This window comes from Poromitra crassiceps, assembly GCF_964638095.1.
Source record: "Poromitra crassiceps genome assembly, chromosome: 7".
NCBI lineage: Eukaryota > Metazoa > Chordata > Actinopteri > Beryciformes > Melamphaidae > Poromitra > Poromitra crassiceps.
Genome location: NC_139628.1, coordinates 24,211,181 through 24,237,792, shown reverse-complemented (window position 1 = coordinate 24,237,792; position 26,612 = coordinate 24,211,181). Strand labels below are relative to the sequence as shown.

General features: G+C 43.3%; 1 protein-coding gene across 1 annotated transcript; it reads right to left on the bottom strand.

Annotated features, from left to right (window-relative positions):
• On the bottom strand, positions 1-25,172 carry LOC310780313 (uncharacterized protein). The gene is made up of 12 exons (XM_083640887.1): positions 24,855-25,172; positions 21,333-21,386; positions 14,088-14,348; positions 10,841-11,167; positions 8,714-8,829; positions 6,818-6,998; positions 6,127-6,153; positions 5,818-5,897; positions 3,905-3,998; positions 3,049-3,162; positions 2,434-2,607; positions 1-1,534 (listed from the first exon to the last, which is right to left on the bottom strand). Exons 1-12 carry the CDS (start codon positions 24,892-24,894, stop codon positions 1,389-1,391), a joined length of 1,614 nt encoding a protein of 537 aa, XP_083497013.1. The 5' UTR covers positions 24,895-25,172; the 3' UTR covers positions 1-1,388.
• Between the last annotated feature and the right edge of the window lie 1,440 nt (positions 25,173-26,612).

The window sequence follows — 26,612 nt, the reverse complement described above, 5'->3', positions numbered from 1 at the left end:
AATGATAGGTAAGGAAAATATTGCGTCGTCAAAAGATGATGTCATCTAAAGCATTAACATATTTTATTATACCTGAGAAGACTTTAATTAACTTAACAAAATCAGTTTATATTTATTAGCATTTTTACAGCATTAAAAAAAAAATATATATATATAGCCTATATATCCTCAATTATGATAACTGTGGCACTTCTTACAGTAGCTACAGCTAAAACATATTGATCTAAAGAGCTCTTTCATTGTGTGAAGATACAAGGACGGAAATGAAAAGGTCAGTCTTCACACTGTGCAGGGTAAAATTTGTTTACATCATTACATTTTATGTTTGACATGTCCGTGTTGGAAATTTTCAACTGTGTAGGCCAATGTGGACACAACACATTTGTTCTATTCTTGCATCATATTTTCTATTATTAAGGGTTATTAAACTAATAATCTAAGTAATTTTCATATAAATGAATGCCATTTTTTGCTACTCTTATCTTTTGCGACCCCCCACCGTATTTGATAGTATCCAGGTACTGTCTCGTTGTCTGTAGCACACCAGTCTCACAGTAGGCAGTCATAGATAAAGATCTGCGTCTGGTGCACAACTCTTGGAAAGTGGTTAAGGACCGCCCCCTGAGACTAAAACAAAATGAGTGACAGACATATGAATTGACCAATCGTGGGGCGGTACATTTTGAACGATGCACCAATGCACGCAGAGCGCCAGGCTTCCCTAACAGCCCAGCCAATCAGAGGCTCGCCACAGGAATTCCTATGGCAAAATCCACAAATGCTGACTTGATTCAGATCCTCTGCTACGGAGGGTCTGACCACGTGAGACTCACACTAGCTAATGTAGCTAGCAGCATCTAGCGTTAGCATTTTCACATTAAAATCAGTGTGTTTGCTGGCTAGTTAGCTAGCGAACAGTTTGTTCCAGCCCATTCTCTTCAATTTGCATACAAATAACACGACTTTACACTTTCAAATTGCACGCAGTTCATACGCCAAAGACTCAGGAGCTATAAACAGGAAGTAACATTCAAATAAAATGGTGGCGGAGGGCATATATAAGCTTACCCTTGCCTTTGACAGCGGAGACCAGGGGTCGATGACTTGTTCAACATTCATTTCAAGGTTAAATCAAATTTCTGCTGAAGCTGGGCATTTAAACATGGGGGTCTAGGGGGATTCACTTGCTTTTGCAGCCAGCCTCAAGTGGCAATTCGAGGAACTGCAGTATTTGGCACTTTCACGTTTCCTTCATTTTTCAGCTTTGAAGGTTGCCGCTTGGCTTGGTATAGATTTACACTTGATTACAGTAACTAACAGCCATGTGGAGACTCAGCTGGCTACAGCAGGTTGGCTGGAGGTTTCTTCTCCTCAGGGTGGGTTCAGTCTCAGTGGAGCTGCTGAGTAGAGGAGGAGAAGGAGAAAGGAGAGAAGGGGAGCACGGAGGAGGGAGGTCCAGGAGAGGGGAGGAGATCTTCACACCACACCGGCTCCTCCAGACTGATCTCCACAAATGGGTCAGTGGAGCAAACAGCTGAGGAGAGGAGACAGGAGGGGAGATGAGGAGGGGAGAGGAGAGGAGGAGAGAAGGGGGAAAGAGGTGGGGGAGGAGGAAGGGAGGGGAAGAGGCAGGTGCAGAGGAAAAAAGGAAAGGAAATGAGGGATGGGGAGAGGAAAGGAAACAGGGACAGGAGAGAGGGAAAGGAGGAGGAGACGAGTATTTTAGATTTATTTGTATTTAATATTTTGTATTATATTATTCTATACAGTGAATAGGCAATGACGTATTTTTGTAGGCTTAACCAGAAATCGCCGCCATTTTGGTTCGTCAGGGAAAAAGTCCGTGCAGGTTTTAGAATGGGGGATTTCACTTAAATGCATAAAATAAGGTATGTGGTTAACAAAAGTTTATGGGAGCGCGAATGTGGCTTCAGCAGGATGATCTTCACAAACGTGAATCACTTTTATGCCTTTTTAAGCATTTTCTAAAAATCGCGTGAAAAAAGACGCATTTACGTTCCAAAAGTCATCAAAGTGATTCACGTTTGTGAAGATCATCCTGCTGAACCCAAATTCGCGCTCCCATAAACACAGACTGTATTTCATGCATTCAAGTGAAATCCCCATTCTAAAACCCCATTCAATTTTCCTCTTACAAACCTGGAAGTATAGCCTACTTCCGGACTCATTCATGCGGTTCTCTATAGTAACGTTGGTCCACAGCACAGAACATTGTAGTTTCACAATAACGGCTCTAAAATTGTAGAATATCAACGTAAATTTGAAAACACACACACACACACACACACACACACACACACACACACACACACACACACACACACACACACACACACACACACACACACACACATACACACACACACACACACACACACACACACACACACACTACACTACACTAACTCCTACATGGGTTGTTGTTGTTTCCGTTCTGCTGCTCCCCCCCAACGGCGTCGAAGAATGAGTCAGAGCCCCCTCCAGATTGGTCCGATTTCTTGTCAGTCAGGTCGATGTCCAATGAGAGGCTGAGGTTGTTCATGGGCAGAGTCTCCAGGTCGCAGACCTCCGCCTGTCCGTCTGAGGCTGGGGGGAGCAAGGGAAGGAGAGAGGGGTAGGGAGCAGAGTTTGGTGTTTATTTGTTTAGTATAACGCCATAGAAGATGACATCACATGGTACCAAAGATCAGCCAATAGCAGATGGCCATATCAGTAGCATGATTTTTACAGCATAGGCGGATTTAATTACTGTTTAAAGGGACAGTTCACCCAAAAATCCAAAATAAAAATCAATGCATAATTCGGTCGAAAGAAAGCAGTTTAAGAAACTGCTCAAAACAAGGTCTGTGGATTATCTAGAGTAACTGGGTGATGATTTCTGAAAAGAGACATTGCTGTTGAGTAAAATAAATAAGTCATTAATCATCTTTGTTTGGTCCCCTTATTACCAACACAAGCATTTGATCATTAAAAAATCAAACATCAACTTCAACAACATAAACAGGGGGAGTTCATTTTGTAGCGTACCGTTCTCTCCGGTGGAGCCTTTCTCCCCCGAATGTACAGACACAGACCTTCCATTGGCTACTGGGGAAGGTGAAGGGTCATCGCTGGTCACATGGATTGTAGGGGCGGGGTGTTCTGAGATAACACAACACAACACAACACAACACAACACAACACAACACGCACACACACACACACACACACACACACACACACACACACACACACACACACACATACACATATACACATACACGCATAGATTAAAAAAAACAAGGAATGCACGTCAGCATGTACACACACACACATTCACACTTAAAGGATAAGTCAGGTGTTTTTTAATGCATTACTTACCGTCAACAAATCACTATGAAAACAACATCAACAATTACCGTGACCGTTTTTTGTTACCATGAAAAGTCAGGCTGTTCCAAATGGGAACAAATTCTTCCTTAAGTCAGGGACTATTTTCGGTGCTACGGAACTACTTTCCTGAGATCACAAACATGTCTACAGACAGATTATTAAGCTGTTTGAGGAAAAAGTGGGCCGGCCCGGTTGATGCATCGTAATGATGTAATAGCCTCTGTGACGGGTTATTATTTATTAATTTATTAATTTATTAATTTATTAATTTATTAACTTATTAATTTATTAATTTATTAATTTATTAATTTATTAATTTATTAATTTATTAATTTATTAATTTATTAATTTATTTCAATACATCAGAGTTCTATGGCTGCATTGGGCACCGGCTACACGGATGAGACTTTTTGATTTGTAAAAACATCAGAGTATCCTTTAAGTTTAAATGTAACCTATCATCACACGCACGCACACGCACGCGCACGCACACTCACACACACACACTCACCGAGGTCGTCGAGATACACTGGTTCGAAGGTGCCGGCGTGTTCGGGCCCGCTGTGATCGACCGGACCCGTGCGGTGGAGGTCAAATGAATACCGCTGGAGAGACAACAAATCAACCAACAAACAAACAAACAAACAAACAAACAAACAAACAAACAAAGAAACAAACACAAACAGTCGTTAAAACAAACAGTATGCAGGATGAGAGCTTCAGCTAAATGCCTAAATGTTACAAGATGTAAATGAATGCAAGTATTTCACAGTGACAGTGGATATGAATAAAGGTGATTAAATGCTATGTTGTATTTAAAAATGTGCGTAGACAGCGTTTACTGGATGTAAGGGTTAATGCACGACGCTGAGGCCTCCGCGAAGTCCATTCATTTCTGATAATGCACACGCCGAAGTGCATTAACCCGCTTATACCACGGTCACTTGCTAAATAAACTAAACAAGACCATGCACTTATATTGTCATGCGTTTTGCAATCAAAATCTAGTTTTCATAAAAATAGTCCCCTCGGCTGCTCAAGATTTTCAGATGAAATAGGCTCAGGCAAGGGAAATGAAGGAGAAATGGCCGCCTAGTGCCTGTAACCTGGCAGAATTTCTAACCCATAAACTAACTAATAACGTGGCCAATTGTATGTGACATACAAAATAAAGCAAACGGCAATGTCTAAGAATGCAAAGACATGTAACTGGCTCGTTAAACTCGCATTCCAGGATAACGTTAACGTCCGCGGGTCTTACCCCGCCCCCTCTGACATTCCAGGCGGGCAGGCGGCACATTTGTCAACGCCAAATCCGATTCCCCAGAATTGTCAAATCAAATCATCGACACCCTATGGCCTGCCTCTCCACCCTCTGTCATCTCAGGCAAGATTTGTTTTCAGATGGTTTTCAGTCTGATACGTCTCCGAGCCTCGCGCCACACGGTGGTAAAGAGCTCAAACGGCTCTGTCGAGACCATGGCGCATTGAGATGAACGGTGAACAGACCATTTGACTGGAACTACTTATGGAAGCTTATTAAGCGAGTTTCGGGAGCAGGACCACGCAATCAATCAGGCCTTCACAAGCCACGCCTCCCCAGGTGAACCTAACCTCCTATATAACCCCACCTGTCTCCTCTTGGCTCTCGCTTCTGCGCCCCTCCCCCCCCCCCCCCCCCCCACCCTCTTGTGTTCTCTCTCCTCTGTTTCTCTGTCTCCTCCTCATTCTGTCTTCCTGTATAGGTAACTAGAAGTAAGGGGGTCTGTCGAAGCCGCTCGACTGCTGGACTCCCCGGAGACCGGAAGTAGGCCGGACCCCGCCGAACCTCCCCAAACCGCTGACGATCCGCCGAGATGGAGTCCATTATCCATTCAAATAAATGGTCAAACGTTCCTGGTTGTTTGTGTGGTCCTTGCTAGTGAATATTAGCTAGGTGTACATAGTGTCCTCTAGAGAGAGAGTGGCGTCAGCGGAGGACCAAAATGCGTGACTCATTAGCCAATGAACAGCCAGGAAAGGGTCTCGCGCTACTTTTGAATGCTAAAATAAAGCTGATAATGTACAGTTTGATTCAAGAAAAAACCCTTTCAAAGTACAACACAAACTGTCCATTTTGCGGCAACTCGACAGTGCTATCCAGGCCCTTACTTCCTGGAACTCTTGAGAGTAAAAAACTGGTCCATTGGAGTGAATGGAGATGTCGGAACTCTTCTATATACAAGGCTCTGGGTGTACATTATCACAAAATAATCACCCTGCAGCCAATCAGAATCGAGTATGGAGTATTGTATAAGTGTGTTTAGCCTCCACTACAGCCCTGGATACATACGATTCAATGCCTGAAATTCACATCCTTCCCCAAATCTGTGTAGTGTCAAATGTTTTTAAAGGGTCATTCCACCCAAAAATATAGTCTCCCACCCTGCTGCTTCTCCTGAGGAGGAACAGGATGACACAGAGAGCAATGATAGACAGGAGGATCAACACCAGGATGACATAACCTGAGAGAGAGAGAGACAGACAGACAGAGAGAGAGAGACAGAGTGAGAGAGAGAGAGACAGAGAGAGAGAGTGAGAGACAGAGAGGGAGAGAGACAGAGAGAGAAGATTTTAGTATAGCTACTAGAAGTAATTTAGTACTAGTAGCAGAATAGAACAGAATATGGTTTCTAGTCAAACCTGTACGTGAGGATCTGAGGTTGAATAAAGGGTTATAACATGACTTCTTACCCCAGGATGCATCACTGTCTTCATCCACTAGAGAGGGAGAGAGAGAGAGAGAGAGAGAGAGACAGACAGACAGACAGAGAGAGAGGGAGGGAGAGAGAGAGAGAGAGAGAGAGAGAGAGAGAGAGAGGGGGAAGTGACACAAATCCATATCAAACCAGTTCAAAGTTTATGCTCTGCTGCCACCACTAGCCCCCCCCAGTGGAGACACAAAGCATTTAGCAGTCTTTTTTCCACATCAAGGAGCCCTAAACTGACACAAATTAGACCACGGACCATTTTATAAGATTCTGTCCCAGCGTCGCCCATCTGATAAGATTTTTGTTGTTAGATGTTTTATTACAGAAAGTCTATGAAACCCATGACCAAAATAAATATAGTGAAAATGTGTGTGTGTTTGCACGCGCGTGCTTGCATGGGTGTGCACGTGCGCATGCGTGGGCTGGTAGCTACTGTATCACAGTGCAGACAGAGTGAAGAACATGTGATTGTTGTGGTCAGACACACAGGAAGCCAGACTGAGTGAGAGAGAGAGAGGAGAGAGAGAGAGAGAGTGTGTGTGTGTGTGTGTGTGTGTGTGTGTGTGTGTGTGTGTGTGTGTGTGTGTGTGTGTGTGTGTGTGTGTGTGTATGTGTATGTGGGTGTGTTTGTGTGTGCGCATATGCACGCATCTTCCTCTACACAACTATAATACCTGGTTTTGACGATGTGGTTGTCGTCATGGAAACTTTGTCGCCCCCCTCTGTGACTGGCGGGCTAACTGTGGCTGTCGTCCGTGGCGCCGCGCTGTCATCGGTTGTTGCCGTTTTCACGATCATCAAGTCTCCTCCATCTTCTTCGTTGGTGCGGTTGGCTGTACCTGGTTTTGCGGAGGTCTGTAAAAGTTGTAATGGTAAAAACTGCTGAGTGAACGATGCTGATGCAAAGAGTCGTCACAACACTGGCTCCTAATTGGCCGACAGCAGGGGTTCCTCTAAATCAAATTAGGTGAACCTGCTGAGTGGAGGCAGACTGGACCCTGATTGGGCGGATTTCATTCATTGCTGTGATGCGTTTGCTGGAGTTAGACAAGAGCCCTGTTCGAAAACGTTACCTATTACAGATTTTAGTGGATATAGTGTGTTCACCATTTTTTACTAGTGTCAGAATTCTCAACGGTTTATTTGATTCGCTATATAATCCACTATCAAATACCCACAATGCAGTGCAATTTCTAGTGAACCGCGAATGTACCCTACATTTTCTCCAATATACCACAATGCAATGCAGACGTGTTTACCAAAGGAGAAGAAGAGTGAGGTTACTGTCCGATTTGATCATTCCCCATATAGTTCACTATGATATATGTTCACTATGATATAGGATATATAGTTCACTATGATAAACATTACATGGCGTCGCTGTTGTGCCAGGACCTCGAATGTCCCTTTTTTCACCTTTTTACTTTTTGTCATAAATCAGTGCCATTGGTCACCCTTCACGTCTCTGTGTGGTTTTTAACAAATGCAACCAATGGAAAAGCATTAAAACGAGCTTGTGAGTAAATCTCGTAACGCCATTCGCCCTCAATCTGTCAGTCAAACCTCGAAATTCGTACCCTACCTCCGTCTGTACCCCCCCACGCAGGACAATAAACCCGGAAAAGTCACACGGCAGACGTGCTGTCTAATTCTGATATCGTTTTGACTAATCCTGGCTTCCTCTGACGTTAATAGATCAATCAAATGTTTTCCAGTTATTCCTAAGCTGCAAACTTGTTTTAACATGCAAATCGGAGTGTTTTCTGACGAGAATAAAGTAACGTTAACGCTACGTTATGTCAGACTATTTCTCACCCCATGCGAAAGCCCCCGCCTCGGCCATGAGAGGCGAGGGGCACGCTGTTGCTCCTGCGCGCGCCCCCGCGGCCCGGAGGTTGGGGCTCGTGCATGAGCGTACGACTCTCTCCCGTCTGACTGGCCGGGAGAGAGTGCTTCCAAGTCGGACTGATAATATACAACATCATTTGAGCTTATCCAGGTATACAATTAATGAAGTAATGACACATTCAGCGGGAAACTAACTATAATTAAGACATGTGCCAACTTTGACGACGTTTGGTTCAGTATTTTAAGAGCAAACAGGTTTTTTTAACTTCCTGAAAAGTTGCTGTTTTGGAGATTCGAGGTCCTGGAACGACAGCGACGATGGGGAATAGTGAGTGAGTGAATGAGTGAACCAGAACACGGATGACATCATTCACATCACAGCATTCAGATTTTGCATTGGGGCCAGTTCCATTGAACTATGTGGATGGGATCGGACAGGGTACGTCCCACATGAACCATCACACAGCATCTGTGCCGTTTCACCTTTCATTGAAAAATGCTTCCACATCATGTATCATGTATCATGATGTAGGCTAGTTAGCTAAAATAGCTCTATTTTAGACCAAACAGGCTCTTGAGTTGAGCTATATGCAGCTGCTGGACAGAGCCACAATCTGTTTGGAGACCAATAATAAACAAAACGACACATTTAGATTAAAAAAAAACATGTCAACATCACGCGAGCAGTGATTTCAGTGGCGGGCTGTGGCTGCTGCTGTTACCATGGAGACAGCTGGAGGTGGGACCAGCGAGGTGTCATCCTGAGTGGAAGAGGGGGAGGTTAAACTCCTATCTTCATCCGTCTTCTTCTCCTCTCCGGGAGCGGCAGTAGTAGAGTCTAGGGGGCAGAAAGACCAGGAGAGGACACACAGATGCAGGATGGGAGGCTGTTATAATAATAATACTCAAATTATGAATTTAAAGAGCAATAAAAAAAAAATAAGCAGGGATCGTAGGATGAAAACCAAAATAAACAGTAAAATACACGAACAGTATGATAGGATTTAAGCTGCAAGCAGCCTCGACAGGTATTCTCTGCATGCGACCGCCCAGTACAGGTGCTGCCTAATACAGCGACTGATTTCGGGCGTCAGCGGTTAGCTTAGCATGAACTGAAATCTGTGTCAGCGTCCATTGGCCTCTCAACACCAAACTTAATTGGTGCAGTCCCTAAGAGTGTTGTCACTGATGTGCCCACCGTCAAGGGCATAGAGTAGGCCGCTGTGAAGTGGACTTAATAAGATGGATTGCATTTAGTCAAAATTTGATTGGTTAATAATTCCACTTTTTTTAACCCAATCGTTATAACTCAAAATGTCTATAGATGGCGGAAAATCTCTCCAGATGGACGTTATGGCTCCCAAATGCAAATTTGTTCAGCACCAATTGACAGCTACTTACCAGATTTCAAGTGTTTAGGTCAAACGGGGCAGCTGGGAGGACCATTTAAGATTCTCTGCATGTTTTTGCGTCCCCTGTGGCACACCGCTTGGAGACTACAGGGCCCTATCGTCATACGGCGCTATCGTTTGCGCTGCCATTTGCGCGCCTCTTATTGCTCTCTTCCCTGCGTCTTAAGCTATCTTCTGCCTCCACCGTCCAGTTTTGCGCTGGGATCTAAGCACAGACACAGGTGTAGGCGTGGCCCAGGCGTGTCCGTGGCCCTCTAGCCTATCATCTGTCTCCCGCAAGTGTCATTTTGCGCTCTGGCGAAGATACCGTCGGTATGTTCCGAGTGCAAACAGAGGTTTGGGCGTTGCCCGTTCCAAAATAGGCGTTCCAGCGCAATGTGTTAGAAAAAAAGGCCTTGGGTGCTCTCAGTGCAGGAAATCCTCGCTTGGATAGGCCCATTACGCACGGCACGGACACACGTCCCTACACTGCAGAAAAAAACACACCTTGATTTAACAATGAGAATTCATTTGTCATGGTTTTTTTAGGCTACATAATTCCCGACCATACAGGTTTGTGGTGTGAGGTAGCAGTAGATTGCATTTGAGAAAGTTGTGACGGTGTTCTGCCAAGCTGCCTCTCCCCACCCTGTGAGCCCCATGGCCAGCCCAAAACACCCAGGGCACAAGACCCACCCCCACCCCACCACCCAGCCTGCCTACCCGTCCAGCTCCCACCTTCTCCGGGGGAGACCCCCCTGCAGCACCCCGGGCTATACACAGACTCCCGCCCCGCCAGACCCTCGTTCCCCTAATCCAATTCAAAACACAAATCACTTTTTGGCACAACACCTGTAGTGTCCGGCCAGTACAGTAACCTCTTTCCCCGACACGCCCACAATTAGGGTGTGTGCCAAATTTGAAAACTTTTGACCAATAAGATGCTGAACTTGAGCCAATTACAATGTGCGAAGTGTAAGAATCTGACCAAATACAATAGGGAGTCAGGATGTCTAGATTAGAGGACTTTTCCCAAACGTTCCTGTAATGTCCAAAGAGCATTCCACAACAACATCCGAGTAACATAATGGCAAGTTCCCACTATGTTATTGTCCGCTAAACGTCATTAAAGTTTAACCCTACACAATATACTGTAGCGGACCTGTTGGAGATATATACCTGTATATATATATATATATATATATATATATATATATATATATATATATATATATATATATATATATATATATATATTTTAAGTAGGGTACATCTCGACAAGTCATGTGACTTCAACACCTCATGCAATGTAGTTGTCATTTGACCTTTTTGTGTGCATTTATTTGCCAGAGTCACTTCCTGTTGCACTCATTACAACTGGTGATGTTTGGATGCACACCAATATAATAACATTATAATAATAATATGTTATGTTATAAGAGGGGGCTAGAAACTCACACTGTACAGTCAGTTCATATGGGTTTGATTTCATCATCAGACGATTTGGTCCTGATGGTCCCAGGTAGAGCTCTGCCTCACAGAAGACCTGGACACCGCTGTCACCTCTTTGTGCGGTGAAGTTGAAGGTAGATGACACATTCTCTGGTGTTTTGCTCGGGCCGTCATGTGACTCAGAATGGATGACGTCATCTCCTTTGTACCATGTGACGGAGAGGTTCTTCACTGGAGCGACAGCAACAATGTTGCACTGCATCACGTACTCTGTGCCCTCCATCATCGGGCCCATGTGACTCGAGGGAGAGATGGACACACTGTCAGGCATTTCTGTACAAAAAGAAAGAAAAAAGTTGAACTTAAATAGTGACAAAATTATTTTTCACACTTTGTGCTTTTCATAGCAACAGGAAATAATAAGACATGCACCACTGGTTTAAAATTATATTATATTATATATTATTCTATTTTTTTCTGTTGATTGTGATTTCTATTCACTGATTGTGTTTATAATCACTGCTGTGAAGCACTTTGTTAACTGTATTGAAAAGTGGTATACAAATAGTATTATTAGGGGTCCAAGCACGAAGTGCGTGGATCCCTATTGTATCTGTTCCGATTATTTTTTTATTCTTCTTCTCCGGTAAAACTGTATGTACAGCAGAAACTGTAATGCTCAGCGTAGCCAGACTGGGCACATAGATTGTAAATGTGCCTCACTACTCAGAAACAAAAAATTACCCATATCGGCCAGATGGTGGCGCTATAACAGACCATTTCGCGTTATGGTCCATATCTTCTGAACCGTGAGGCGTAGAATCAAAATTCCACATCTGCTGGATTCCCTGGATCAATACGCATCTATCCATATAGACCCGGCCCATTTAAGTCTGCTAGATTTTCCGCCATCTTGGACTTTCTCAATAACCTATTTTTGCTATCTCCTCCCAGGCCATTTGCCTGAATGAGCCCAAACTTTTTCTGTGGCATCTCTGGACTTACCTGACCAAAAGTCTTACAAAGAATTTGGATACGTGAAACCGTCTTGAAATGATAAACGTTTAAACTTTTGATGACACATGCCCTGACACTAACACACACACACACACACACACACACACACACACACACACACACACACGTACACACATATACACCTATACACACACACACACACACATATACTGTAAATATATATATGTGCTTGCGAGATCATAAAATGGCTGCCACTGCTGCACTTCATATCCCAGAGTGCCTCACTCCACACACACGCACGCACGCACGCACGCACACACACACACACACACACACACACACACACACGCACACGCGCACACACACACACACGCGCACACACACGCACACACATATACACCACACCTGCACCTAATTCTGGACTGATCACCACACACCTGCACTTAAGACGCTAATCAGCCTCTACACTCAGTGTGTGTCCGTTACTGCAGTAGAGGCTGTGTTGGTGTTTCAGTCCTTTGATGTTTAACCTCCCTTCAGATGCATTATTAAGTAAGTTGTAGTTTTGTTAGCCATTGTTGAATTGCCATTCCAAGCCATCCTGATCTTAAAGGTGAATTGCATATGTTTTTTTCTTTAGCATGGTTAAAATATATTGTTTATTGTTGCTTTAATTGATTGTTACATTGTTTGTTTATTGCTAATTTGATGTCATTTGGATTGCTTGTTAACATTGTGTATTTGGGTAAATCATTCTGTTTGTGTTCTTATCCACAGACAACATGCTGATTGCCTCACTGTCACTTTTGATGTTGGGAAAATAAAATCACCCTGCACCTTGTCCTGCTGTGTGCCTGCCATCTTTCCTTGTGGTTTTATCTGGGTCCAGTGCTGAGGGGTCACATTGCCCTCACCTGTTCATAGGTGTGACACTCATTAACCGCTCATCCTGGCTGATTTTTTACCACATGTTGAGCAGAGTTGCTTTAACGTAAGAACACATAATTTGATAATTGTAAACCCAGTTCACCAATGTTTACACTGCAAAATGTATCACCAATGTATTTTACATGAAACAGAAGTTGGCGGGCTTGTAATCCTGCAGTGTGACTGACATCACTCTGTGCCAATCAGAGTTGGGCTGTGGTCAGGCTCTGTACCAGGTGAACTGAATCACTGATGAATGGAGATATGCAAGACAGTTGGCAGTATAGAGGGAACATTTTTTAACATCCAATTCAACTTATCTTTGAAACCTGCTGAATGAAACCTCCAAAAGCCAAATCCGTGAGTTTAAAGGGAGGTTTACACAATCTGAAATATATTTTCAATGTTATGTAAAGGGAGGTATGAAGGTAATTTGAAGTGACGGCAATGTGTTGTGATTTGAAATGTATTCCTATCTTGTGTTTTAATTAAAGCCAACTGAGATGTTAGTTTTGGCCTTAAAGGGACACTCCACCGAAAACGGAAACAATGCTTATTTATTTTGCACATCTCGCACATCCGAAAACAGTTTAGCAGGCATTCATTTAGTTTGACACTTATTGAGTTGATTTGTGAAAAGTATAGTTTGGTTTATTTGAAGTGGGGTACTATGCGGTACTTGCATGCAGTCGGTGTACTGGGTAAAGCACTCTGGACGCATCACACACAGAGATAGAACTGTACTCTAACCACAACAGGCACAGAGCTGTCTGCTGAGTGAAGTTGACCATGAGCAAAAACATAGAAAAAACAAATACATAGAATGCTTCCATACTGCTCACCTGGTGTAATCAAACTCTCCACAAGCCCTGAGATGCCAAGTTGACTTGAAAATGTCATTTACACCCTGATTCTAGCTTAAATGTTCACTGTAGCAAGGTTGTACCTTAGTTGGTGTAATTCAGCCGCTAGCTCCAGTGCACATTGCCACACACATATACACCTATATACACACACACACACACACACACACACACACATATACACACACATATATACACACACTTATACACACTTACACACATCTCCACTAACACTACTATTACTACTGCTACTACTGCTTGAACCCGGTCAGGTCACCAAATCTCAACCAAACTTTGTGCACTTGTGCACATACCAACTCTGATTAAATGTGCAATTCAGTGTCTATATTATCTGACATACACCCCCCAAGTCACCGGAAGCTTGGACCCCGCATCGCCGCTTGCGGCTATATTTATTATTATTGTTGTTGTTCTTCTTCTTCTTATTGGTAATAATAAATGAAGTGGTGTGGTGGGCTACTCACTGTAGACGGTGACTGAAAGGTCTTTAAAACACTGGCCGCCATCAGACACATTAACGTAGCATTTGGGTGCTACATTCCAGTCTTCCAGAGCTTCTACTGTCCAAGGAACAGACTTGACATCTTCTTGCAGGCCTGTGGACTCCCAGCCCATGGCGTAGGGCTCTGTGGCCGATGTGCTGCAGTTGACTGAGACGGAGGCCCCGTATCTCACCACCACGCTGGGCGGGCTCAGCTCGATCAGACAGGGGGCGCTCACAGGCCCTGCAGGGACACAGCACGGCACAATACGGGCCAGGGTCAACAAAGAAGTCGCCTTGCAGTGTGTCGTGTTGTGCTGTGTTGTCATGTCATACAGTGGTAACCATGGTAACAGCCCCCATATCCATCGGTCCAGGGGCCAGTTGCATAAAGACAGGCCTGGTCTTAGACTTGAATGTGACTTTATGTGATGTGACTTATATTACTTACCTGTTCCTACAACTGGGTTTTGTAGATCTCTAATGCGTTGTAGATTTGGTAGATTTGACATCTTGTATGAAACAGTTTCAGGGCCCTATCTCACACCTAGAGCAAGAGCAAGTGTCATATATTTTCCAACCGACATAGTTGTTATTTTCAGGCCCAGTGCTGATGTTGTTTAAATAACAAAATGTACTTGCACTCATCTGTGCGCCCATGTGTGTGTGTTGGTCTTAAAATGAGGCGTGGTCAGACACAATGTTGGTGCAGTGCCATCTTGAGGCAGCGGAAAGCGTTTTGCAGCCATTGCAGCCCTTTTGGTTGAGGTAACGCACCCCGGAGCCTTGAGCGTTTTTGGGAACGCACCACGGGCAGACCGTTGAAAAAGCACTCTGCACCTGTTCTGGTCAAGTACGCCGTCGGGCTCTTCATCCAGAACGAGTTGGGAAGTACGGTAGTACCACCCAGGGGACGGCAGCACCAGCCTGGTTTTGGGTTAGGGGCGTGGGATTGAGGCTTGAAGACCCCTGGGTCTCCTCCTCTGGAGATCGTGGTTGAAAGCCCCTTTCGGTGTGGAGTCCCCGCCGGGTGATACTACCATCCCCTTGGTGGTACTACCGTACTTCCCAACTCGTTCTGGATGACAAGCCCGATGGGGTACTGGACCTTTGCCTGAACCCACAGCCTGTGCTGAATTTACAGCAGGGTGTGTTTGATCTCACTATCATGGTGCACCGCTTGCACGCGGCGAGCAAACACATGCAGTCACACGGAGACGTCAGTCAGTGATCAACGCAAATCCAGCGCACCTGGGAAGCAAAACATGTCATGAAATACTTAAACTCCCAAGGTTCCTGTCGGCACTAGGAAGCGTCTCCTCTCCTAAATACGGCACAGGCTGTGGAAAGACTTGACTTTTAAACGGTTGTTTCACGCAGCAGTATCATTTTAACCGCCCGGCTAAATTACTGGCTTCCGTAGGAGGACTATCATATCTTCGGATCTGCAATCGGATGTCGGAGACGAGTAGGAGAACGTTTTGAACAGCCTTATGGACCTGAGTGTGACGCTAGTATGAGAGTGCTAGGCTAGCGTCACTTATGGGGCAACCTATGCCCATGCTCACACATGTGCGCCCGTGCATTTGTGCCTAATGCACATGGCGTGCACATGATAGTAACTATTCTTTCTGATCTAAACATCACAGTGGTTACAGACTAGATGTGTTTCACAAGGAAACACAACAGAAACACGCCCTTCTCTGGGAAATATAACACTATTGTCTCTACTGCAATGGCTGCATCGGTACGTGTGAAGAAGAGAGGGCTGTGTGTGTGTGTGTGCGTGTGTGTGTGTGTGTGTGTGTGTGTGTGTGTGAGTGTGTGTGTCTGTCTGTGTGTGTGTGTGTGTGTGTGTGTGTGTGTGTGTGTGTGTGTGTGTGTGTGTGTGTGCGTGTGCGTGTGCGCGCGTGTGTGCATGTGTGTGTCGGATGGTGTGAAGATTTTCGCAGAAGAAGGTGACAAGAAACTGAGAACAATTTACATTTACAGAAGTGGCTTCCTCATTCCAGTCAATTCATCTGTTGAGCAATGTGCACTTATTTTCTCTATTCGTACTTTCATACATTTACAATATAGCACATTTCATAGTAATCCATCTTTAATTAACCAAATGACACTTTAACAACAGGGGGAAACATGTCATTAATCCTCTTTGATATCACGCTTGAGCATCTGCAGGTTCCCTTAAATGTTTGTTGAAATTAGAGAAATTAATCAATTAAGGCCTTAAAGGGATAGTTCGGTTTGTTTGAAGTTGGGTCCTATCAGCTAGTCACATACGCTAACGTAATTAGGTACAGTGTTCTGGACACTGAGCGCAGTGTCTAACGAGATCCGGCACCCAGAGGAGCAGCCTCGCGCAGCCTCACCAGCTTTTTCTCTCTCAGTACTGGGGGTCAACAACTAAAACTATAACTGTAATTTAGCCACCTAAAACAACGCCCACCTAAACAAATCGATATCCGTGTACATGCACGCTCTATTTTGACAATTTTCAGCGCTTTACTTTTCCGCAAAACAGCAGTTTCATTCGGCACTGCTTTTTCTCCAAACCGTACAACTACCGTGTTCCTCCGCTAAAAGCCAGGTCAGAGCCGCAGCACTGGATTACTCCGCAGTTATTTGGGGGTAGGCTATTTTATTTCTCCCGGTTTGAAGACACAACAAATAGAATACACGGACGAAAATATGAGTGATTTTGATAGCGAGGATGATATGCCATTCACCTTGGTGACAAGAGGATACAATTATGAACCAGAGAGAATACAGAAGAGGAACTTTTGCAGAGAGTGAACAGGCAGAGAGATGCGCCTGCTGTCTAAATGCCTGGGTGCCCTGGCTGCAAACCTTATTCACCATTCCCAGGATAAATTGTGGAAAACGACCCAGACCAGAGAGGCCAGGTGACTTGTTGTCTCTAAAGTAAGTCAGTGTTTTATCTCTCTTCTTCCTGTTTTGTTTTGTGCTCTGTGCTGGCTTTAGCGGAGGAATACGGTGGTTGTACGGCTGGGAGAAAAAGCAGTGCCGAATGAAACTGCTGTTTTGCGGAAAAGTAAAGTGCTGAAAATTGTCAAAATAGAGCGTGCATGTACAGATATCGATTTGTTAAGGTGGGCGTTGTTTTAGGTGTTTTAGGTGGCTAAATTACGTTTTAGTTGTTGACCCCCAGTACTGAGAGAGAAAAAGCTGGTGAGGCTGCGCGAGGCTGCTCCTCTGGGTGCCGGATCTCGTTAGACACTGCACTCAGCGTCCAGAACACTGTACCTAATTACGTTAGTGTATGTGACTAGCTGATAGGACCCAACTTCAAACAAACCGAACTATCCCTTTAAAGGAACAGCTCACCCTAAAATCCAAAATGCATATTTTCCTCTCACCTGTAGTGCTATTTATCCATCTAGAGCATTTTGTGTTAGTTGCCTGAGTTTTTGGGTAGATGTCTGCCTTTTCTCCAATACAATGGAACTGGATGGCACTCGGCTTGTGGTGCTCAAAGCGCCCAGAAAATATATTTGGAAAAATCAACAGCATTGTCTCTTTCCAGAAATCATGACCCGGTTACTCAAGATAATACACATATTTATTGTGAGCAGGATAATCGGAACTATTTTCTTTTTCAACCAAACTACTCCCACTAGCTGCTAGCTAGCTGTTGCGTTAGCCCAGGGGTGGGCAACATTTTTTTCGAGAGGGCCATACTGACTTACATCAAGTAAGCGAAGGGCCACACATTGGAGATTATACCTGGCAACACTCCTGATTTTCAGGGGAGTCTCCCCATTTTTAGCCCTCTCTCCTGTTGTGATTGGTAATTTCTTGTTAATCTCCTGATATAATAGTGAAACAAATTCAACGGCTGTAGCAGATGAGATTTATTAACATAATTCTGCCTTTTATTGAGTTTTTGGGGGTCGTTTTGTTTTTCTTTGAGGACGTTGGGGGCCGGATTGAGATGGTCCAGGGGCCAGGTCTGGCCCTTGGGCCACATTTTGCCCATGTGTGCTTTAGCCTCTAGCTACTGCTACTAGCAGCTAGAGGGTGTAGTTAGGTCGAAAGAAAATAGTTCCTACATGAAACTGCTCACAACAAGGTCTGTGGATTATCTTGAGTAACCGGGTCATTATTTATTGAAAGAGACATTGCAGTTGACTTTTTCAAATGCATTTTTCCGGCGCTTTGAGCAACACAAGCGGAGTGCCATCCAGTTCCATTGTATTGGAGAGAAGGCAGAAAAGCCTATGACTGATATCTCCAAAACTCACGCAACTAACACAAACCAATCTACTGTAGAGGGATAAATGGCACTAGATGTGAGAGGAAAAATAGGCATTTGGATGTTAGGGTGAGCTGTCCCTTTGCACAGTCCTAGACCAAAGGGCTTTGAAGAAAAATGGTGTCCTGGAAAGGAGACCAGGAGAGGACACACAGCATCACGCAGAAGCTCCTAACCCCCCCCCCCCCCCCCCCCCCCCCCCCCCCCCCCCCCCCCCCCCCGTCTGCAGAGGACCAGTAGTGAGACGAGTTGCATTAAGCTAGTTTAAGACCAGTCGAGTCTTGCGTAAAGCTACATGAACGTCCGTTACATTCCAGCCATTGCCAAACGAGTTCCCACAATGCTTATTTCTTTAGACTTATTTTGAGGTAGGACGTATGAACAGGTAAATATAAATATTATATATTCTATTGCCTCATGTTTGTAGGCTGTATAATTGTTGATTGTATATAGTTCTCCCTGTCAGGTTGGGATTGTGATTCCTCCTAATACCTCTAGTCTGTGGGCATTGCTTTTAGCACTGGTCCCACTTGCAGAAAAAAAAATATTATTATTTGTTTTTAACTTGATTATGGATCTTCTTTACTTTGTATAACATCCACATCATGTATTTATGCATTATTGTTCACAATGATTGTTGATGCAGGTTCTCTGTGAGACACAGGTGTGTCTGGGAGGTCTAATCACTGATGGCTGAGTGATGTCACTATACTGTATATGTGTATGCATTCTTGTGTTGGGCCTCTACCCTGATGAAGGCTCTGTGGAGCTGAAACGCGTAGGTCTCTGTTTTTAACTTTGTTAGCCGTGCCACAATAAAGGCTTTTTAATTATTACTTCTGAAACAGTTATTGCCTTGGATTATTGTCTTGAAGTTCTCCTGCTCTCCACTCCTTTTTTTTTTAACCTGCGCAAGGATCCCACTTGAACTTTTGACTCATGCTTCTCTGCACCCACACCAAAGAGCACCTGTTTCAGTGATTTTACCAAGGAGCCATGCAGCACTTCCTCCTCCCTTCTCTCAATTAGGTAATACAGTATAAATGTGTGGCCCCAGGACAGATGCAGAATGGGGGGCTGTTACCATGGAGAGTAGATACATGACATGACAACACAGCACCACACACTGCAAAACAAACACGACGCAATTATGACAGAAAAAAACAAAACAACGTATGCAACACAACAGGACAACACTACAGAACAGCACACAATGAAACATGACGACGACAACAACAACAACAACCAGTTGCTCTAAATTGAGATGTTGCGAATGCGATCATTCTGTGCCATCTTCTGTCAACACAGATCACTGCCATAGACTGTACTAAACACTTGCCAGATGTTTTGCACACGAAATACAATCCACAACAACATGCAACAATGCAATGCAACAACACAAAGCAACAATGCAACGCAACACAATGACATGCAACAATGTAATGCAACAACACAAAGCAACAATGCAACACAACACAACGACATGCAACAATGCAATGCAACAACACAAAGCAACAATGCAACGCAACACAATGACATGCAACAATGCAATGCAACAACACAAAGCAACAATACAACGCAACACAACGACATGCAACAATGCAATGCAACAACACAAAGCAACAATGCAACGCAACACAATGACATGCAACAATGCAATATAACAACACAAAGCAACAATGCAACGCAACACAATGACATGCAACAATGCAATGCAACAACACAAAGCAACAATGCAACGCAACACAACGACATGCAACAATGCAATATAACAACACAAAGCAACAATGCAACGCAACACAATGACATGCAACAATGCAATATAACAACACAAAGCAACAATGCAACGCAACACAACGACATGCAACAATGCAATGCAACAACACAAAGCAACAATGCAACACAACACAACGACATGCAACAATGCAATATAACAACACAAAGCAACAATGCAACGCAACACAACGACATGCAACAATGCAATGCAACAACACAAAGCAACAATGCAACACAACACAACGACATGCAACAATGCAATATAACAACACAAAGCAACAATGCAACGCAACACAACGACATGCAACAATGCAATATAACAACACAACAATGCAAAACAAAGCAACTATGCTACACAACAACACAATACAAAGCACTCACACAATGGAACAATGCACTACAGCAGGGGTTCCCAAACGTTCCCATGCCAAACCCCCCACCCCCCCAAATAGCATTAGCCTTTGCCCCCCTATTGCAAGAAGAAAGAAACCCATTGACAATACTATAGTAAATGTCAAAAATCACATCCATACAAGCTCAGAATATATTTCCTTACTTTTATTAACGTAATAACCTAATAATTACATTTGTATCTAAAATCTTTTCTCACTTCTTCATATTCATTATTTCTGTTTTCCGTTATAAACATTGTTCCAGAGTCAGTCAGACTGTATTACCCACACCAGGGGGAAATGACAATGAATGTGATGACGTTTTGCCTGGCAGGCAATTAGACAGATGTGCATGTCAAATATGATTTTTATGTGGAAGGGAAAGATTCAATTATATTTGTTAATAGTACACTAAATATAATTGTAAAATATAATAAACAAGATATTATATTCCTTATTTATTATACTGTAGTATTAACAAATATAACTGAATCATTTCCTTCCCCATAAAGATTCTTTTAAAGCATTTCCATTCATTTGCTGAGGCCCCCTTAGTGCCCCTTGGCCGCCACTTTGAAAACCACCGCACTAACAGCCCAACAACACAACATGACACACCACACGATGACAAAACATCCCAACAGGACAGGCACACGGCAACACACAACAGCACAACACTACAAAATGACACAGTGTGACAGCTACAACAACAAAACAACAACAACAACACAACAACAGCAACAAGAGAACTCTACACACACTAACCGAGCAGCCATCAACGTACCTTCATCTGATGCACCAGATGGTGTAGGACCCTCTCCTCTGACAGCTATGACACCTGAGAGAGAGGAAGAGAGAGGAAGAGGGAGAGAGATACAGGTAGGCAGAGAGAGAGAGAGAGAGAGAGAGAGAGAGAGAGAGAGAGAGAGAGAGAGAGAGAGAGAGAGAGAGAGAGAGAGAGAGAGGTTTTCATTTCTCAACTAGAGTTTAGGTCTACTCTCCTTTTCTAAGCTGATTGTTTTATTTATGATCATCACTGTGTTTTATGCAGCATCAGACAGTGATGTAAACTAACACATGTATTTACATTACATTACATTACATTACATTACATTACATTACATTACATTACATTACATTACGTCATTTGGCAGACGCTTTTATCCAAAGCGACTTACAATAACACATTTTTGTCAGCAATAGAGAAATCAACTATGCAACACAGTATATGACAGCTACAACTTCTGAAGGAATAGTGGTAAAGTTTAGTTAGTTTTTTTTTTTTTTTTTTTTTTTTTTTACAGGGAAACAGAGAGGAACCCTTCTCTTCTCTGAAAATAAGAGATTTTTGTCTCTACTGGTGGCAGTTGGCCTTGTGGTCACAGTGTTTATTCTCAGTAACGCTGCATCGTTTCATGCATGCATGCGTGCGTGCGTGTGTGTGTGTGTGTGTGTGTGTGTGTGTGTGTGTGTGTGTGTGTGTGTGTGTGTGTGTGCGTGTGTGTGTGTGCGTGTGTGTGTGTGTGTGTGTGTGTGTGTGTGTGTGTGTGTGTGTGTGTGTGCGTGTGTGTGTGTGTGTGTGTGCGTGTGTGTGTGTGTGTGTGGGGGGGGGGGGGGGGTGTGAAGACATGAGCAGGCAGGAAACAAACAATGAGAACAATTTAAAAGCACAAAAGTTAATTTCTCATTCCAGGTCATTCAAGCTAATTCATCAGTTGACCAAATTGCACTTATTTTTTCCTATTCTTATACTTATTTACAAATATCTACCGCTATATATCCATATTTAGTACAACATATTTAAATAACCAAACAATAGGCTAACTAGAAACTTGTATATTCTGTAATTAATACACTCTGATATCGCCATCTAAATCCATTAAGATGTTAAAGCAGGGGTGTCAAACATACGACCCAGAGGCCAGAACACTTAGTTTGCAAGGTGTGAAAATCGCACTGAGAAGTCCATTCCAATTGTTCAAGCTCAGGATCTATAAAGGAGAAGGACAACACTCCAAGTTGAATACTTTTCATTGCCACACGGAAGTTTCGGACAGCAGGCCTTCTTCAGCGTGTGAAATGGCAATAAGACACAGGTGATTCACAGGTGCAAGCAAAACCCTAATGAGGGTTTCCAACTTCCAATCATGGAAGTCGGAAACCCTCATTACTGTTTTGCTTGCACCTGTGTTTACCCTGCCTTTTTGACACAAAATGGCCCCTGTGAAAAATATCTATTAGCCCGAGGATTTTTTTTAAATATCTGTTGCTCTATGTGGCATATTCACTGTTTCAATGACCATATAATGCAGGTCCCACAAATTGTGTTTCAGGCTATTCACATGTCTAGCAACTGATGATTTCTCATCATGGTTGCATAGAACATTATTTTGTGATATCACAGATTCTGCTTTTTAACTCACATTTTGTTTTGCCTACATAGTATAAATTACATGGACATTTCAACAGGTAAACAACATGTCAGCATGGTGTTACAAGTGATCCTGCCTCTAACCAAAATGTCAGCACCAGACTTAGGATGAGTGAAATGATTTCCCTTGAGCATGGCATAACAATATGTACGCAATTATGACAAGGACAATTACCACTATAGGCATATTAGAATGAGAAAGAAAATGGGTGGGCCTTTTGGGCAAATCTGACTTCACTAGAAAGTCCCGTAAATTAGAAGACCTCTTATAGAAAAATCAGTTTTGAAAAGCATTGGTAATTTGAAAGTCACTTTCCAATCAGGGGCGTAGGCAGAAATTCAATTATGGGTGGGCCTGGATAAAATTGGTGGGGCAATTGCATGATGAAATTTTGCGCCGGAAGCGCGCAAAATTCCTAGATGTCATGAAGTCGTCATGCATTAGACTCTGGAGATGATGTGCCCTGCGTTTTTAAGCTACAAAACCATTAGCTAGCAAGGCAGCAGCAAGTTTGCCTCTAGAAAACAACCAATTCATTTTTTATAAATAATTTATTTAAATAATAAATATATATATATATATATATATATATATATATATATATATATATATATATATATATATATATATATATATATATATATATAATATTAATATTTATTTAATTTATTTTTGTATTTCGATCAGTTTCCTCGACTTCCTTGACTTTGGTGTCTAAAGCAGTTCCAAGTTTTTTTTCACCAAAAGAAATCCGTTCCAAATCATAACACAATGTAAATCTGATGATTCCATTTTTGAAAGCATGACATTCTTCACGCTCAGACACCTAATATTGCCACAATTGTGAAGGCTAAGGTTTCAGGAGCAAGTTACAATGTCAAGTACCCTATTCATGTTTTCTTATTCATTACTAAATAAATGTAAAACTATTTTCATTACTGAGCATGCTATATTGTTTTGTCTTGATTTTAGATTAGCTTTTTATTATTTTTTCTTTTTCTTTCTTTGATTCTTATTTTGTATTTTGTTTCATTGCTTGTCTGTTGTGTTACAGTACGTGTATTGTTGTGGTGCACCCCAGGAAGACTAGCTGTCGTCTAGCCGTCAGCTAATGGGGAGCCATTATAATAAACAAATAAACAAATTACCCTAGAATATAGAGAAGAATTGGACAGTTGCCGTCAATTGTAATGCACAGTTACAGACAGTAGATTTTATACGATAGGCCTATAGCCTAGTAGCTGAGACAACCTTATTTAAAAACATGTTCTTAAAATACCTGTAGGCCTAATCTTTACACTACATACTGTAGGTTATTACACTTGATAAGTTAAGGTTATTAGACTTTATAAGTTATTATGGATTGCTTGTCTGGCGCACTTCAGACCAAATTGGATCCGATGTGGCCCGTGGACTAAAATGTCTTTGACACCCCTGCCTTAAAGGTTAAATGGCGGCCTGGAAAGAGCCTGACTGCCTGCTTGAATAAAACAGCTTTTCTCTTCTATGTTAAACATGTATTTTCTCTTCTCCTCTGCTGTCTATTCTGTTGTCTCTCTCTGTCTGCTGCAGCCGGATAAACCTGGATGTGGTTTGGATACGTCTCCCTTGCAGTTTCACATAGCCAGAGCGATCGCCACACCTTTTTAGCGCTGGAGAAAGTAACTCTAATTACTTTTGTAAGTTGTAATCCCTTACATTACTAGTTATTGGGGAAAAAGTAATACAATTACAGATGTAACTGTAATACGTTCCTGTAAGTTACTGCTCAACACTGCTGCTCCTAGGGCAGCGAGGCATCAGGTGTGAGAGACACTGACAGGTGAAATGATTCAGGGTTTCATATCAGCTGCCGCGAATTAAAGTCGACTTACCAAAAGATGTGAAGAAGAGGAGGAGGCTGCAGATCTTCATCGTGGGGTCTCTCTATCACTCTACCTGTGTCTCTTTCTCTCTCAAATTTACTTTCTCAAAGATGGTGGACGAGCATCCATCCAACTTTCTCTACTCTCGTCTTCTCTTCCTCTCCCTCTGACTCACTTCCTCTCTCTCTCTCTGCTCTTTTTGCTGCTCTCTCTCTCACGCCACTCTTTCTCAGTATCTCTCGACCTCCCAACCACTCTCTCGCTAGCCCTGCCTCCCTCATATATATATTTTGACCTCTTCTCTCTCTCTCTCTCTCTCTCTCTCTCTCTCTCTACAGCTCTTTCTCTCTTTTTCTTGCACTCTTTCTTGGTGTCTCTCTACCTTATTTGCTTGGCTCTCCCTTTTCTTTATCAGTAGGCTATGTCAACCCTAACCCCCCCCCCCCTCTCTCCCCAGTCCCCACTCTCAGTCTCCCTTTCTCTACCTCCACCTCTCTTTCCCTCTCCCTTAATTATACAATTCTCTTGGTCTCTCTACCCTCACTTCTCCCTCGCTCCCTGCTCTTTTTCAATATCTCTTTACCTCCATCTATCTCTCTCTCAATACCTCTCTCTTTTCTCTCTCTCTCTCTCTCTCTCTCTTCTCTCTTCGCTCTCTCTCTTTCTCTCTCTCTCAGTCTTCAGGAAGTGAGTCATCCACCGCAGCTCTACAGGATGCTGTCTTAGCGCTCCAAATCTGCTGCTTCACATCAAAGGTTACAAAACCTCAGCAGTGGAAACTCAAGCTGAAGTGGTATTTGTTTTCACATAACCATCGGGGGAACGAGTCGTCGGCAAGCCGTTTCAAAGGGCAGGCACTTTCAAAGGTGATTGGATGACGAACCGTCTGTCCATCACGTCTATCACGGGTTCGCTCTCGCTGGCGTCGCACCAAAGCCCCGCCCATAGCTGCCTCTGGATGCTGATTGGTGTGAACCACCGGTGCTTCAGATTCAAACCAATAGATTGGAGCGTGGCAAGATGGATTTGTTGTGTGATGAATCCACCTGCCTCTCAACGTTAGGGGAAGCTTGCCTAGCGAACCAAATGTGTTCAGTCCGGTCCTGACTGCTACGTTTCCCCAGAAATAGCGGACCTTGTGTCGTCCCAATTGTGTCCGTTTGGGGTCAACGGAATCAGCTCGGAACTTCTAGTTTGCAGTGATACCAAGCATGTTATTGTAGACTGACAATAAAATTATCCCGCATCGTTTGATCATAACTTGCTCTTATATTTATGAAGTTTATATCGACTTTGACCCTGTGTGATTTCTTTAAAGGTCCCAATTCGTGCAGCTGTAACCTCTTAAAAACGTGTGTCTCTGGTCCATAAAACATGATTCTGGATTAATCTGTCGAAAATATTGCAACCCCGTTTGTTGTGACGGAGTTCTCACTTCCTCATCTGGTCGGTTCCCAAGAATGGCCTGTTTCTATAATATATTCAGAACTAACAGTTCCCATTGGCCGCTGAGGGAGAGCCCGCCCCAGGCTCCCAGCGGCCAATCAGATTAGCGTCTGTGGACCAGCACGCTAGGTTGCGAGTTATCGTTAACTTAACTGTACTACGCTAAAGAGGACATCTCAAAATGCCTAGACTTACCGAATGCCCCTCTGCAGTTGCTGGATCATGTACAGTTGGCGTCGCTCCAGCTAGAAGTGTTAATTTTGTGGTTATAGACTAAATGGTGCAGGTAGCTTGTGTGAGAGGGACCCGCGCTGTATGCAG